Source organism: Vipera ursinii (assembly GCF_947247035.1).
Source record: "Vipera ursinii genome assembly, chromosome: 4".
Classification (NCBI taxonomy): Eukaryota; Metazoa; Chordata; class Lepidosauria; order Squamata; family Viperidae; genus Vipera; species Vipera ursinii.
Window position 1 is genome coordinate 24,393,308 of NC_139514.1, and position 17,379 is coordinate 24,410,686.

General features: G+C 33.6%; 1 protein-coding gene across 1 annotated transcript in view; it reads left to right on the plus strand.

Annotated features, from left to right (window-relative positions):
* The window catches only part of PDS5B (PDS5 cohesin associated factor B), an 82,421-nt gene extending 65,396 nt beyond the window's left edge, over window positions 1–17,025 (plus strand). The window contains exons 22-35 of the mRNA XM_083362431.1: window positions 2,021–2,089; window positions 3,306–3,442; window positions 4,649–4,772; window positions 4,927–5,131; window positions 6,460–6,574; window positions 6,744–6,876; window positions 7,348–7,467; window positions 7,928–7,990; window positions 9,822–9,967; window positions 12,416–12,515; window positions 12,810–13,276; window positions 13,354–13,455; window positions 13,663–13,801; window positions 14,449–17,025. Coding sequence (XP_083218557.1) covers window positions 2,021–2,089; window positions 3,306–3,442; window positions 4,649–4,772; window positions 4,927–5,131; window positions 6,460–6,574; window positions 6,744–6,876; window positions 7,348–7,467; window positions 7,928–7,990; window positions 9,822–9,967; window positions 12,416–12,515; window positions 12,810–13,276; window positions 13,354–13,455; window positions 13,663–13,801; window positions 14,449–14,484 — 1,956 coding nt within the window. The 3' untranslated portion in view covers window positions 14,485–17,025. The remainder of the gene's footprint in view (window positions 1–2,020; window positions 2,090–3,305; window positions 3,443–4,648; window positions 4,773–4,926; window positions 5,132–6,459; window positions 6,575–6,743; window positions 6,877–7,347; window positions 7,468–7,927; window positions 7,991–9,821; window positions 9,968–12,415; window positions 12,516–12,809; window positions 13,277–13,353; window positions 13,456–13,662; window positions 13,802–14,448) is intronic.
* The last annotated feature ends 354 nt before the right edge of the window (window positions 17,026–17,379 follow it).

Genomic DNA, 17,379 nt, shown 5'->3' on the forward strand with positions numbered 1-17,379 from the left:
TTGACAACCCACGGTCCTAGAACGATGTCCTTTGGACAGATGAAACAAAATTAGTGTTTTTAAGTCACAGCAGCTTTATGTTCATAGAAGGGAAAGCAATGGTTTTAAAGAAAAGAATACCATCCCTACTGTGAAATTTGGAGGAAGCTCCATAATGTTATCAGTTGCTTTGTTGCCCCAAGCACCGGGTGCCTTGAATCTTCAGGGTACAATGAAGATTATCACTGCATTTTGGAGTGAAACATAATGACCAGTGTTGGGAAGCTATGTTTGCAGTCATAGTTTCTCCAACAGGATTCTGACCCAAAATATACATGTAATACAATCCAAGAAGTTGAAAAGTAGACATTGGAGTGTTCCAAAGTGTCCTGCTATGAGTCCTGATCTGAATGCGTTTGGAAAGAGCTGAAACTCACAACTGAGAGAAGCCATTAAATCTAAGACAATAGGAACAGTTTACAGGTGGGACAAGAATGGAACATATTGTTGACTGAGAACTATAAATCTTATTCAGAGTTTCAGAAAGTGCCTGCTTGCAATTATTGCCTCAATTTTTAAGAATATTTATTTATTTATTTTATTTATTCGGTTTATATACCGCCCTATTCCCAAAGGACTCAGGGCGGTTTACAAGGCAAAATATCTAGTCATATATCAAAAGCTTGTTGTATGAACTGTGGAATAAAGTATGGTAGATGCCATTTACTTGTATTACTTTCAACTTATACCATGACAAGTTTGAATTTGTTGGTTAAAAATAGAGGAGTACCAATTCTTTCGGCCATGTCTGTTACTCCTTATAGGCTATCTGGAGGGCAAAGATTGGTTAAGATTCTCTAAATATTATCTCACATACTGTATTCTTATTTGTATGATAATTATATTAATTGTTTAAACAAGATAAAAACTAACAGTAACTAATAATTACAGAAAGAGAAAAAGTAAAGAAACAAAGAGCAAAACCAGAAGTGCAGTTAAAAAGAATGAGAAAAGAAATATAAAGAAATGACTTCTGATTTTTTTACATCAGTTATAAGTATAAAGTCACACTGCCCTCTTATTCTAAGGTGACAACACAACTTTCATTTTTTTCTTTTTTTCTAATCATCAAAATCATATATCATAATTTCATGTTTTCATTAAAACCAGTCATTGTCTGTTCTTTATTAAAGTTGTGAGTTTCTCCATCCCAGCAAGCTCCATCTCTTCACCATTCACTGTTTTCTTATAAAACATAATACGGAATTAATATTCGGCTACTTCTGTGACTTGCTTCTACTTTAGGAAGAAGTGAGGATTAGCCTTTTAAAGATTAATCTCTTCAAAATGTATTCCAAAAAATCAAATGCAAATATCTTTAATTTCATAAAATAAACCTCATTTTCATCATCAAAGTAAAAAGCCTAGCAATGTTTCAGTGTCTTTAAAGCAGGGATATCAAACTGCCAGCCTGCAGGTGGATGCATCATAGCGAAACCGCGCCTACCCCATTGCCGGCAATGGCAAAAAAGTTGCGATACATCATGGCACGTCACATGATGTGCGTTTGTCACCTCTGCTTTAAAGTGTTTACTGTTTTGCTCCAACCAAAAAGCTAAGCTGTTTAAGGGCAGATATTCATACCAAATACCTTAATACTTTCATTTCTGTCTATATTAGAGACCATAATGTATCAATATTAAAGCTGTGCTACAAAATGAAATACAGAATAATACTGCAATACTGCAAAACAATTAATAATGGTTATTAATTATAATCAATAACAATTATTGTAGGTCTATGAGCTGTAACAGTAGGACTGCCAAAACAGCTGAAGAAAGTAGAATTTTTTGACCTTAAAATACTCACCTTCTAAAACAGCTTTGCTTGAGACTGCTTACATATTATGGAGATGTGTGAACAGTTCTTAGGCTTTGAAAAAAGCTTGAATTATCTTTAAAAATTGATATGCATTTTTCAAGGGAGAATGTATAAATATTATTTATGATACTAAAGCAACAACTGATATAATTTGTTTCAGGTGCCAGGAAAAAAAACAACTAAGCTATGGGTCCCAGATGAAGAAGTTTCTCCTGAGACTCTTGTAAAGGTACACTAGTTAAAAACTTACATTTTCATAATTACTTTGATTTTACCTATCCAAAGTGCTATTTTTAATCTTATTTTCAAAACATGATGTAACTACAGTAGCACATTTTCATTTACTTTTTGGGCTAAAAATGAAGTAACTGTATATAATAGAATAGTGATAAAATTACATATTATTGATAGTCTATTGAGATTAATTTGACATTTGCATGCTTTTCTAATTTAAATAATCTTTGCAGTAATCTATTTTATTTTTATATAGTTATTGTTAAGGAGAACAATTCTAGACATCCCTTTTACAGTTAGATGGCTCACACTTAAAAGTGTAGGTCTAGAAGTATAATATGGAGTAATGTAATTTTTGTCCTGTAGTTGTGGACTGACTTAGCCTTTATCTGCTGATTCTTATAATAACAATGGAATTTACAGGTACAGAAAACTACAATTGTTCTCACTAGCAGTTTATGAACTAATACTACAACCCTGCCTTATTTACAAAAGTGCCAAATATTAATAGTTATTATACAATTTGAAATTTCATTAAGTTCCAGAGCATTTTTTAAAAAACTGAATCTGTAACACTCTTCCAAATTAAACAGGAACAATTGCATAGCCCTTCTGGTAAAGACAGATACTACAATAGAGTCAGAGTCAAAAACAGTCTTCTGATTTTTTCAAACTTGTGTTGTATTTTGATGATAACAGCAATACTTGCTGCATTATTAATAACACCAAATAATTAAAATTCATAAATTTCATTTATTTATTCAATTTATGTGTTACCCTACTGAAGACTGAATGGGTGGTTCACAATAAAAGCCAGTATAAAAAAATAACAATCTACATAAAATGGCAAACAGATGACGAAACTGACCATAAAAGAGGTATCATACACCCAACAGTGCAAAGACAGGGGAAGAACCAGGTCTTTAAGGCTCTCCAGGTCTTTCCCTGATGATGAGGATCTTTCTCCAGTGATAAAGTAGAGCACCCTCCCTGTACAATGTTAACAGTTCCTTTAAAGGAGAACAGTGTGCATGAATTTCTAATTTGGTTTAAGGAAAATATAAATTTGAAACTTTCTCACTTGCCAAAGTTATATTTTTCTTACAATGCCTTTGGGGGGAAAAATCTCTGTTCAAGATGAAATTTCTTGAGATGTTATAATGATCTGTGTGATAAATTTTGGCTTGATTATTTGTTAACATTTATTTCAGATTCAGGCAATTAAAATGATGGTTCGATGGTTACTAGGCATGAAGAATAACCACAGTAAATCAGGAACATCTACATTAAGACTGTTAACAACAATCTTGCACAGTGATGGAGATCTAACTGAACAGGGGAAAATTAGGTAATACTTTTAAAGCAATATTACAAACATTTTTTCAAATAATACAGGAAATGAAAATATATTTCTGAGCCATTCTGAGCAGAATACTCTGCCTTATATTGACGAATCTAGTAGCTCTAGCTTCCAGTTTCAACAGAAAGTCTTGCTGTTTTAGAAATAGTAGTAAATAAAGGAGGAAAATGAGAATATTTCCCACAGAATGTGGTAGCTTTAATATGTAAGCACAAGTAGTCCTTGGATTATGACCAGAGATTGTTCAATTACAATAGTGCTGAATGAGAGTGACTTATGACCAGTCCTTAAAGTTATGGCTGTCGCAGTGTTCCCAAGGCCATAAGATTGCAATTTGGGCATGTGGCATCTAGCTCACTGTTATGACAATTGCAACATCCCATCATATGATCACTATTTGCAACTTACTCTGCCATCTTCCCACAAACAAAAGTCAATGGGAAAGCTGGCAGGGATTGCAAATCATTCCCACTCCCATCACTTTTTTGCCGGCTTGCTCATGCTCCATAGTGCTCATCCATGGCACCCCCTGTGCTCTATACTGTGCGCTCATAGTACCCACCCATGATCTGTAGCATTAGCCTGGAGCATCTATCCCCTTTCCATAGCACATACCCACTCATGCATTTTTGTGCCTGCCCACCTATGGCACCCACTTGCCTGCATTCCATAGAACCTGCCCCATGGCACCTGCCTGCCTACCTACAGCTCTTTCACATTGGCCTGCTTGGCTGAGATTCTCACTTCTTCCCATGTGGTGGTCGCATTATGAGGTTACAATGGCAGGTTACGATGACTGCTGGGATTGCTGTTGCTAAGTGATGCAATCACATGATGTCACACTTTACAATCATATTGCTTAACAATGGAAATTCTAGTCTTAATTGCCATCATAACCTCAAAAGCAATTTATTTTAAAGGAGATGAAACTAGATATTGTGATTGATGGGAAACTTTTTGATTCATCTTAGTAAATGCAGAGAAGATAGATAGGCAAAACCATTGTTTATATTTCAGTTAAACAAGATGAGATATCTTCTAAACTCATTACCATCTTAAATATTATGTATGCTCAAAGATAGAAATGATCACTATCTTCAGTATACTTTGTGATGGCAACAAAAAAATAAGCCAAAATGCCTTCAATAAATTATCCATATACTAACTAGTCCATATTTTCTATTTATTTTTCAGCAAACCTGATATGTCTCGTCTAAGGCTAGCTGCTGCTAGTGCTATTGTCAAATTGGCACAGGAACCTTGTTATCATGAAATCATCACATTAGAACAGTACCAACTTTGTGCATTAGCCATCAATGTAAGAAAATTGAAGGAATGGTGTTAATTAGCATTAGCTCTATATGCTTATTATATATACATTTCAAATTTCTGTGGCAAACAGTTTGGCTTTATATTTCCTAAACATATATTGAAGAGTCATTATTATATAAAATTTCTTTTCTTCTTTTTAGGATGAGTGTTACCAAGTTAGACAAGCATTTGCTCAGAAACTTCATAAAGGTCTATCAAGACTCAGGTTACCACTGGAATATATGGCTATTTGCGCATTGTGTGCAAAAGACCCAGTAAAGGAGAGAAGAGCTCATGCCAGACAGTGCCTAGTAAAAAACATAAATGTGAGAAGAGAATATCTGAAGCAGCACGCAGCGGTTAGTGGTAAGAAATCTTGGAACACTAGCAGAATAATTGAAAGTGCAACATTAACACCATGTCCTCATGGTATTTAAATTCATTTTCTGTACCAATACAGTTTGCCTTAAAAGCTTTTCTGAAGTGGAAGAATGTGGTTATGAAATAGCAAGATTATACTGATTGCATTGAGTCTTGATTTGCTTCTAAACCCAATTCACACTGCTGATTATTATTTTTAAAGCTAAACTTTCTTTAGGTTTATGATAGCAGTCTTCTCTTCCATGAGCATTCCTAGTAGTAGTAGTAGCATTTGTTCTTTTCTGCATCCCATTATCTTGTAAGATGCATAAAGCACCCTTATCGGTGAGAAGCACCTGGATTATGATTCTGCTTTTATGAAAAATGATCAAAGCTATTATGTGATATCAGATAGCAAGCAGTGCCAAATAACTGAATATTCTATCTAGTTTTTTGTTTATTGTGATCTTGCTGCTATTTGATCTTTGTTCTTGTTTTGGTGCTGTAACTATAACTGATTTCTTATTTAAATATTTTGTTTTTACATTAAAATTATGCTGCATGCCTTGATTTAGGAAAAATACATTTTATGAATAAACATGAATTGCATTATTTTAAATTTAGTTCTCATCATGACTGTGCATTCTATGCCTTTTTACAGCATATATGCATGTCTGCTCCACCATTTCATTTCTTAATGCAACTTCCCACAACCAGGGCAAACCTCTCCTGTCTCCTATCTATAGTTTTACTTAAAATGGTTTTCTTCTACTATTCAGTAACTGTAAAAACAATATATTTGATATTAAGCAGTTCTGAGGTCAAATATGCTTGTTTAGTAATGTGAGCATGCTTTCTACCCTGCTCTAAGGCTTGCTTCTCTTAATGCCTGAGCATGTTGTAAGCCTAGTCACATTTAAAAAAATACATTGCAGATTTGCCTAAGACAAATTCATAGAATCTTGGTGTGTGATACATTACAATTTTATTTTCTGTAGCTTGTTTTCAAGCTGTTTGCATCAGATTCAGTTGATTGCAATTGAGTGGCTTAAATAAATACATCCATCCTTCTAGAAAATTCATGGCATAAAATTTCAAACCAAGAAATTATTTAAATTAAAACATGTAAATTTCAGTACATGTTGATTGTGCATTGAAACTATATATCCATCAGACTATTTTTTCTTGAACTTTAAATGACTGTCTCTTTATTTTATGCAGTTGAAGATAATTTATAATCTAATATATATTTAATGTAAACATTTCATTTCTTTGATTACTATTATAATGATACATCCAAATGTTACAATTTTTTCTTCAATTTACACTTTCAGAGAAACTTTTGTCACTTCTACCAGAGTATGTTGTTCCATATACTATCCATCTTCTGGCACATGATCCTGATTATGTCAAAATCCAAGACATTGAACAATTAAAAGATATTAAAGAGTAAGAATGTACTTAAAATGAAATATGTCAATGTATATTAACATACTGATTTATATTTTTATTAAAAAATCAGCACAACTATGATAATGTTTCTTCAAGATTCAGTACCTAATTTATTCTCCAGAAAAATCAACTGGTTATTTGACAACTATATTTTATGTTTCATCAGATGTCTGTGGTTCATACTGGAAATATTAATGGCTAAAAATGAAAATAATAGTCATGCATTTATCAGAAAAATGGTAGAGAATATTAAACAGACTAAAGATGCTCAAGGACCTGAAGACACAAAAATGAATGAAGTAAGTTGTATTGAGCATTGCTGATGTCTTTATAGAAATAGTTAATTTTTATCTAGGTCAATCAAATTGGTTGCATATAAATAATCAGTTCTCTTGCTTTCAAAAATTTGGGCTTCTGCATAATCTGTCCTCTCCAAGAATACAAGATATAAAACAGAATTTAGTATAATACGTCTGTGATAGTTCCTATGAAAGGTGTTATATTATATTCTATGATAACTAGTAGAAATTGTCTAAGTTGCTGTGTAATTGTATACTGTTTATATATACTTTAATTCTCCAAACAACTGTAAAGCATTTTTATTTGGTATAGTATAACATACTTCTAAAATAGGAAATTGATAAGTTTATTTTATTTGGTATTACTGTAGAATTTTTATACAAACATAGGGTAGATTCCTTTTGCCTTTTCCAGGTCTTTTTATTAGTAGTGTTTTCTGACATGATACAAAATCACACTTTCTCTTTCAGAAACTTTATACAGTATGTGACATAGCAATGAACATCATAATGTCAAAGAGCACAACATATAGTTTGGAATCTCCCAAAGACCCTGTATTACCTGCTCGATATTTCACTCAACCTGACAAAGTAATGTGTTTTTTTTCTTAGAAATTTCATTGGAATTATGTGTTAAAAACTGTGTTTTAAGTAAATATGCAAAATATAGCCAGGTAACCCAAAGGATTATGAATTCAATATGAAATGTATTGTGTGGTTTATTTTATTTTTATCCCACTTTTCTTCGGAGTCAACTCAAAACAGCATATATAGCCAGTGCTAAAACTTCCTATATTCTCTGCAACAGAGATCCTACAAGATGGGTTGGGCTGAAAAAGAGTTACTAGGCCAAAATCACCTAATTGGCTTTTATGCCTGAATGAGAACTAGAGATAATGGTGTCCTGTTTCCTTTTTGCACCAAACATATACAGCAAATTGTGCATAATTTCATACTAGTTTTATAGTCAGTTATGCAGCAGCGTATCAATTATGCAATCTGTTTAATCTTTAAGACCGGGATCTTACCTACATTTTTCCTTTACTTGCAGAATTTCAGTAATACCAAAAACTATCTGCCTCCAGAAATGAAATCATTTTTCACTCCAGGAAAGGTGGGCATTTGTATATTTTTAGGACCTGTACAGAATAATTCTAACCAAAATAAAATTCTTAAAATAAAAGTTACTTTGAAATTATCTATTAGAATGTGGATTGTTGATGTTTTATGTTAATTCCCATTTACTAATTTAGCTACTATCTCAAAGGCAGTTCCACATATACTGCATTGCAGAGATTACATGGCATGGTTTAACAAAGCAAGACCATCAATCTTTAGGTGCTGGAAAGTCTTCAAATAATAGAAGAATTGAAGAACGTTAAGTGATGGAGCCTAAGAGCAGGTTGATTGATTTTCAAGAAATAGCGAGGACAGAATTTTGGATACTCCATTAATATTCTGATTAGTATACTCCAGGATTGATCATTTGCACTATTCCACGTAGTAAAGATCTACTGGAACTGAAGCTGGTTTCATACATGGTATATGGGTATACTGACAGGAATTAAACTACAAGGCATTATTAAATATCAAACACATGTTTAGGAAATTAGCCAGATCTTCAAGAAAGCCTCTTAACAGTAAAGTACTGTATATTGCAGGAATATATATACTGCTTAAATTCAGTAGTGTCTTGCTGGACTGCTGATCTTCTAACACTGTACATGTATATGTTGATGCACATAAGTACATTTAAATAATGTGGAAACACTTGGAGTTCTTGACTACTCATTTGCTCCATGGATTACATGTAATTTGAGTTGTGAAACAACAGCAACAACAACTTTATTGTCACTTTGAATGTACATCAATCAGCATACCTCAAAATGAAATTCCATTGCATACAGCTCTCAAAGAGTTACCACCTCCGATATACACTCTTTGTTTGTGGCCAGCTCAAGTTTTAGAACGTCCATTTTAATCTCTAGGGAGCGAACAATGGCAAACAGGACAGATGGAAACGGAGCTCCATGTGGATTAGCTCTCAAATTAGCTTGTATACCTGCACAACAACCTCTCTTCCTTTCCTTTTTCTGATCCTGTCTCTTCCACCTTTTCCTTAAAGGGGCCTCTCTCCTTTTCGCCCCTGGAGCATTCTGCCGCTGCCTCCAACTCCTCCAAATGCCTATCTCTTTTCCTCTGGGCCTGCCGAGAGCCTCATCCAGTTCCTTTGCTCCATAAGACCCAGGATCTCTCCTCCTCTGCCTCCTTTGGAAACAGCCTGATTTGCAATAGAATCCGTCGCTGTGCCAGCAGTCAGATCTTGCTGCTGGAAGAACAATTTCAAACAGCTCAAACAACTTTTAACGGTCTCACCATCAGTTCCAAAACAGCTAAAAACTCGCCATACCAGCAAAGATTGTTGGTTGTATGTTACCTTAGTCCCCCCACATTGCTCAAACACATTAAAACCTTCCCGATCATGTGGCCTATATCTCTTATATCCCTCCAAAAAATTTTCATCTTTGAGAGCCAATGGAGCCGCAGCCGATCCAGGCGCTGTCATCTTAGAAATAAGCCATTCTAATCAGCATTTTAAGGGAATATCTTGCTTAAGCATTCTTAACTACAAAAAAATTGATACATTCATAATTTTATAGCTAGAAATGTGTGATAATTTTAAATATAAAAATGAATTTTAAGGAGGTAATTACTCTAACATAACATTTGATTTAATCGAAGAACCCTATTTCATCTTTTGTTGACCAACGTTAATTTATAGGCTATTGACTAACTGTAATTGAAAACTTTTTTCAAATTATGTTAAGATATTCTGAAGAGTTTGCAAACTTAGATTTTGAGGCTTTGTCTTTATTTCAGAAAATATACTCATAATATAGAATATATAGATTAAATGGATAACTATTTTGGTTTATCTTTTACAGCCCAAAGCAGCCAATGTTCTTGGGGCAGTTAATAAGCCCCTTTCATCAGCAGGCAAGCAATCTCAATCTAAATCTTCTCGGATGGAAACTGTAAGCAATGCTAGTAGCAATTCAAACCCAAGCTCACCTGGAAGAATCAAAGGAAGGCAAGTAATACAAAGGTCACTAATAGCTTTTAGATAAACAAGAAATAAAAATGATATCTGAAATAGTACAAGTGGTTAATTGTCTTTTTCCCTACACACCATCCTGTAATTTGTATACTTTGCAGTATGATAGAATGTTGTTTTTATATAATTCTGTGTTTGTTTCTTACATGATTTTCATTTCAACATGTGTTCAATAAATAAAGTGAATGAATTAGTGTAACAGATATCCTTTAGTTCACACTGAGAAGACCATGTTGAAGAATTATAAGCATGAATAGTTAGCTTGTTTTAATGATAGTATTATTGTATTTTTACATGGATTCAGATAGCTATTTCTCCATAAGCCTTAATAGGTTGCCTTGAAAACTGTTTTTCCCCAGATTAACCTGCTAAATGAAAAACAGTTCTTTGAAGGAGAAAATGCTGTATTAATTGATAGAAAATAGTTTTGTATTTTGACTAGCTTAAATTGATTTGGATTGCATCTTACTAATTACATATTTTGTTAATTACAAAATGGGTTTGTATACTTTTTCCTCTTCTGCCTTTCTTTTGAATGGAAATTTTTTTTAGCTCTAAAACTGCTAAATTATGATTGCAGGCTTGTTTTTTTTAGCTAACCAGGATATGAACTGCAACAGTATAAAAACTTTGTTTAAATCAAGAAAGAAATAGCAGAATTTATATGAAACAGCAACAACATTTCTGAGCCCCAAATCTGCTGGGTAGAAGAATACAACATTTAACAATATTTGGCTGGCATTTAGTTAATTAAATACCATAAGGTAATAGTTTGTTGTTCATTTACAGATAGTCCTTGAGTTACGAATGGTTGCTTAGTAACCATTTGAAATTTGAACTGGCCTGAAAAAGGGGACTTGTGACCTGGATTCAAAGTTCTGACGGTCAGACCTCATTCGCCAGTCACATGACCACACTTTGGGCACTTAGCATCCAGGTTGCATTTATAGCCATTATAAGTGTCCTGCTGTGACGTTACTGTATTTTACAACAATTTTTGACAGAAAGCAACACTTCTAGTTTTCAGCAGAATTGCACCATAGTGAACCATTGGTTCATTCTACAACTGCGGCATTTGCTTAACCAGTACAACAAAAAAGTTGTAAAATCACATTGATTCACATGATAATCCAATATTCCTGTGATGTTTAAAAGAGACTAAGAACAGTTCAGGAACAAAGTATAATTACTCTGTTTTGAGATGTAGTAGTAAGATATTCTATAATATGAAGTTGTTGACTCCTGGTGACTTCCTGGACAAGTCATTGCAATTTTCTTGGCAAGATTTTGGAAATGGTTTGCCATTGCCTCCTTTCTAGGGTTGACACAGAGTGACGGGCCCAAAATCACCCATCTGGCTTTGGGCCTAAAGTGGAACTAGAATTCAATTTCCCATTTTCTAGGCTGGTATTGTAACAATTACACCAGCCTGGCTCTGTAGCAGTAGTTTACTGTAAGCTGATGCTGAAATAAAATACAGGTAGTCCATGACTTATGACTACAACTGAGCCCCCAAATTCTGTTGCTAAGTGAGACATTTGCTAAGTGAATTTTGCCCCATTTTACAATCTTTCTTGCCACAGTTGTTAAGTGAATCACTGCAGCTGTTAAGTTAGTAACATGATTTTTAAGTGAATCTGGCTTTCCCATTCATGTTGCTTGTCAGAAGGTTGTAAAAGGTGATCATTTTCCTTTTCTTCGGTTCGGTTGTTTCCAATTCTCAGAGACTGCCTGGACAAGGCCCTGTAGTTTTCTTGAGAAGGGCTTTGAAAGATGGTTTGCCATTGCCTCCTTCCTAGGGCTGAGACAAAGTGACTAGACCAAGATCACTCAGCTAGCTTTGTGCCAAAGGCAGGGTTGGAATTCATGGCCTCCTGGTTTCTAGTCTGATGCCTTAACCACTACACCAAACTATCTCACATTTCCTTATTTTTTATAGATGAGTGACTACCATTTTAATAATAACAGTATAGTTCTAACAGGAGAGAATATTTGTAGCTCAGTTGAATTGTGGAGTCCTTCTGCTCTCTGAACTTGGTTGTTTGCTTGCAGACATTTTATTATCCTCCTAAGTAACATCAGTGCTGGTGAGTGTGGGGTTTCCTCCCATCATTTTGCTCCCTTTCAGGTAATGAAATGTCTACAAGCAATCAACCAAGCTGCAAAAAGCACTCCACAATGTCAATAGTTTATCAGTGAAAATACAGTGTAAGGATACATAAAGTAACTCCACTGACCTTGGCAGCCCTGTTTCTTTTCATGATGATAGGGATATTTTTGAGGCAGAATTTATATAGATGAAAATATAATTGTATTATTTCATTTTTTGTTTTGTATTTTACCCTGAAGCTGTTGTCAATTTTCAAAATACAAGCAGCTATAAATTATATATTTTAATAATTTTGCATATTTTAATTATAATAGGCTTGATAGCACTGAACTAGACCACAGTGAAAATGAAGACTATACAATGACGTCATCTCTGCCAGGAAAGAAGAATGATAAAAGAGATGATTCTGAAATTGTAAGAATTAATAGCATTGCTTTTCAATTAATTGTAACACTTTTTAAAAAATAATTAAAAATGTGAGCAATCAGAGATGTGCCTGTTGATTATTCATCTGAAAGCAAGGTTTAGGAAGATGCCTTAAAAATGTATTCTGCCGTTGTTTTTATATTGTTATGCCATTGAGAAAAATACAATTTTTGAGTATAGAAATATGGAGGGTTTCAGCTTATTTGTAGAATGAGTTTGTATTTTCTTATGTAAGACCTAGACATATTTGATGGATGAAGTAGTGTTCTCTTTCTTCCTCAGTCAGAGCTGGAAAAGCCCAGAAGTAGAAAGAAAATGATTACAGATCCTGAAGAAAAGTTGGTTATGGATGACCTGAGCAAATTAGGACAAGAATCAAAGCTTAGAAGTAGTCAGCGAGGCAGAAAAAGAGCCGCAGTTATTTCAGAGTCTGAGGAGCCCCAGTGGCCAGAGGAAAAGAGGCTAAAAGAGAGTATCTTAGAAAGTGAAGATGAACAAAACAGCCCACCAAAGAAGGGAAGAAGAGGGCGACCTCCAAAGGCAGCTACAGGAAGCATGCAAAAAGAAGAATCAACAGTAAAAACATCTAAAAGAGGGAGAAAAAAAGCTGCACCAGTTAAACCTATGGAGGAGGAGGAAGAAGAGGAGGAAGAAGAGGAGGAGGAGGAGGAAGAAGAAAGGCAAATAGACAGCATAGAACAGAAGTCAAAAGGTCGACAGTATAAAGCACCCAAAAAATCACAACAAAGGTAAGTCCTTTGTGCAGTTGTCTGCTGTTTTTAAATTTAAATTGACAAGGTGACAGTTGCATATCTTTCCAAAACAGATCTGAATCATCAGAAATAAGTACAGCTGAGTCCAACCAGTCTACACCACAAAAAAGACGAGGAAGACCACCAAAAGTTCCACCTACTCAGCAGAAGAAAGGGTATGATGTGATATCAATCTAACAAGGGGTTCATTAAATTAATTTATAAAATGTTCCATAGCTTAGAAGATCCTGTGAGTACAATAAGATTCACAAAAAATAATATTGCTTAGATGTTAAGATAGTCTAATCCTTTCCCCAAATCTTTCTTCATTGCTTAAACTTAAGAAATGTTTTTAGTGATCCCTTGGTTTGTGGCTATTTTAGAGGAGCTGGACGATCAAAACAAACAGCAAGCAAAGAAAATGAATCTAGCGAAGAGATGGACGTATTTCAAAGTAGTTCTCCCGTTCACGATATTTCTCAAGAAGTAACAATGGAGGAAGAAGAAGTGTCCTCAATCAGAGTAAATATGCTTATGGACATAGATTCATTTGAATGGCTATGCATTTCATACTGTTGAAACTTAAACTTTGTTCTTTGACATTACTAAATATAGTGAAGCAGAATGATCAGTTCCCTGTTTTAAAAGTGAGACAATTTTCATTTGGGAAGAAATAGGCAATTCCATTTCATGTAATACAACAAAATGTGTGTGTTGTGTGTGGGGGAGGGGAAGTATGCATTACTTGTGCTTATTTTAAATCTTAGCCTTTATCCAGATACAGAGAAAATGGAAAATTATTTTTAAACCATCAGTACGATCATCATATACTAGACTGTGCTTAAGCTGATTGAATTCAACTGTGCATCTAAATGCAATTAAACTTAGCAATTAGTGGGGCAAGCTTTTCTGCCTAATCCTTTTTGTCTGGTCATATGGAATGCTTCATCTAAATGATGTTCCAGTTAATGGATGCATTTCCTTGATGAATCAATTAATGCCGATTGAAATGCATTTTCCACTGAAAGCAGAGCAAAACAGCTAGATAAATATCAACACTATGCAGATTTTTAAATTCTTGATGTTGCACCCAATGTCGTGTTTGTGGAACTTATGAACGCAGAAAACCATACTTGAGGCTTCTAATTCTTGATTTTTGGCTTTCTCAGGTTCGTCGGAGAACATCTAAAAGGGAGAGGCGATGAAGAGTCATGTTCCTGCCATTTTTAAATGATGTCACTCTTATCATTTGCAAACTTTTAGGCTGAAGAGAATTGTTGATACTCACAATGGGATTGCTGAAGAAATTAAATCTCTCTTTATTTCCTGTCCCTGCTTTTTGAAGCTCCTAGGTCATGAGCATAATCCACACATATGTTTATATCATTAACTATGGGGTTTTGTGAAATGTAACGTATGCTGGCTATATAGACAAAAGAACTTAAAAAAACCTGTCTGTAAATAATCCTTTTTTAAAAAAAATATTTCTGACTTTAAAGTGCTTGTATAGCTTTTATCATGGCTTTACACAACACTACCAGACTGTTTGGTAGAGCTATTGATTTGGAAAAAAAGACAAAAAAAAGTAAGAATGGGTATCAAGCAATATTTGTCAATGTCTGTATTCTTATTTTTCTTGGCATTTAACTGTGAAAAAATCACTTTGACAAAATAGTGACACCTGCTCTGACACTATTTGTTAGAAAATAAAAGAAAATACATTCTCTTTAAGTATCTAATTCAGTGTTTACCTTTGGCAGTTGTCTGTCTTTGGAGGTGCCAAATTGCTTTTAAACAATGTGGGATAAAACAGTATATCCAACTGCAGATGTGTGAAAGAATAGTCTTTTAATGCACCTCAGTATTGATAACAGATTTCTCTGGAATTCTTGTGGCATTGAGCATTTAAAAGAATTTACTATTTTAATTTTTAAAATGTGTTATTAAATAATGTAACGAAAGCTGATCCTCATATTTTCCCTTATTAGTTTTTGTTAATCTGCTGTATCAATAAAATTCTGTAACTGAATTTTTAATAGTCTAGTATGTCAATGTGTATATTCCCTCCTGAACATTATGTTCATCAAATTATTATGTTATAATATGAGACCTAATATCTGAGCTTTAGTGAAAATACAGGTTTTATTACCATGTAAATCAGAAAATTTTATTGATGCAGTCTGTCTTTATAAAGCTGTTTTTTCTTCAGAGCCAAGTGTTTTATATATCACAGTAAGTTGCATGTTTACGAAAGAAATGTAATGGAATTGCAATGTAATTTTTAAATTCTTATCTAGAAGATGCTACATTGCCTCATGAGAAAAACTTTTGCCAAGAGTCCATTGTACCTTTTTTGGGTTAGCCAATATTTTTATGTTCGTGTGCTTGGGTCTAAGCATGGACAGTTGGAAGATTGAAATAATAAGAAATGTGTTTGCATTTGAATGATCAGTTGCAAAATATTTCAGTCAGGGTATTCAAAAATTTGTATGACATTTCAGTATATGTTTTACATTGAAGTGATTGAACTTTGTTTCTTTGGTAGAATTACAGAATATAGAGGAGAATCTATTTTAAGACATTGTCATGTATGCAGTTTTCCAAACTGTGTTTGAACCAAAATGTATAGGTTACTATTTATGGTTAGCCATGCACATTTTATGGTTTCCTATGCTGTTTTCCTCCTGTTCAGTAGCAGTGGATGTGAGGAATTCAAGTTTAACTTATTAATGTTGTATCTCATGGAATAATGGAGCATTGTCATAAATTAACAAAGACATCTATGTTATAATTCCAAGGGAATATATATATCCTGGGAAAAGATGAAAAGATACCATGATTTGAAAACATGTTTGCAAGTATATTTTTAGAGGAAAACCAACTTTTTTCTAAGCTTTTTTATTATAATTTGTATTGATTTTTTTTAAGCCACAGCAATAGACAAAGGCAAACAGTTTGTGTTTATCAAGCTGTTCTACTTAAGTGCTTTTCTAGTAGCTCTTTTAGCTAGTAATTATTGTTCTTGACCTATATTGTATTTTTACGCCCATAATTTTGGGTAACAACAGTCAAAAAAAATATTAGCGAGAGGTGGTTCTGAAGCCTAGAAAATTGCCCACACAATGTAACCTCAATGGTTCATAGAATTTAGCAGTGCAAATTAGAGTTTTTATATCTACAAAATAAAAACATAATGTATGATATTATCTTCACTGATAACATTTCACTGACATAATTTTGCAGAGTATATCTAAACCATTTTATATGAAGTATGAAACATTAAAAACTGTTCACTTTTGAAGATTTATTTGCATGAACATAGTTTGATCACATTTCCTTAATATTGCTGAAATCAGTTAATCATAAGATGTTAATGTAAATTAAATATATAATTTGACATTTGAAATGTTTATTTCTTGGAATATAATGTGTACTTAGGAAAATAGGTGCAGATGGGATAATATGTTAAACTTTTTAGGTTTTATTCTCAAATATAATGCATATGTTATGTACTAACACTTTGGAATTTTAATACAGTAAATGAAGTAAAATAATACATAAAGAGACTGGATGCTAAGATTCAGTCAGTATTCTTCATTATGTTCATTTTTTGGTATGTATTACATTAAACGAAACTTGAGCTCACTGTTAAATTCAAGCATGAAATTCTTATAATATTACAGTAAGTTATCTTGCTGCAAACTGCAGCCTTCATATTTGTACATATAAATTACTTTATTTTTAAATTGGCTGTTTTCTTTGAGTGGCTTAATTTATAAAATTAGCTTGTTTTTCTAATATTTTTCTTTGCACCAGTTTCAAAAGATACGAATATGTTTGACAAGTGTTAAGATTCTAATGCTCTTTTTGTAAGGAAATTTTAAAAAAAGTACGTTAGTGAGAAGACTGGAAGATGCTCAGACGAAAACCATCATAGTTTGTTTAACTACAATGTTTGGTAGTGCGAACATTTTCTTACTATTAGATCTTCCTAAAGTTATGCCTGTGATGAACAGCATATTTGTCATCAGTTTGAACCTTGTATTTAGTATGGGCCACTTGATTGTGGTGATGATGTCCCGTTAAATTGTACAAGTCAC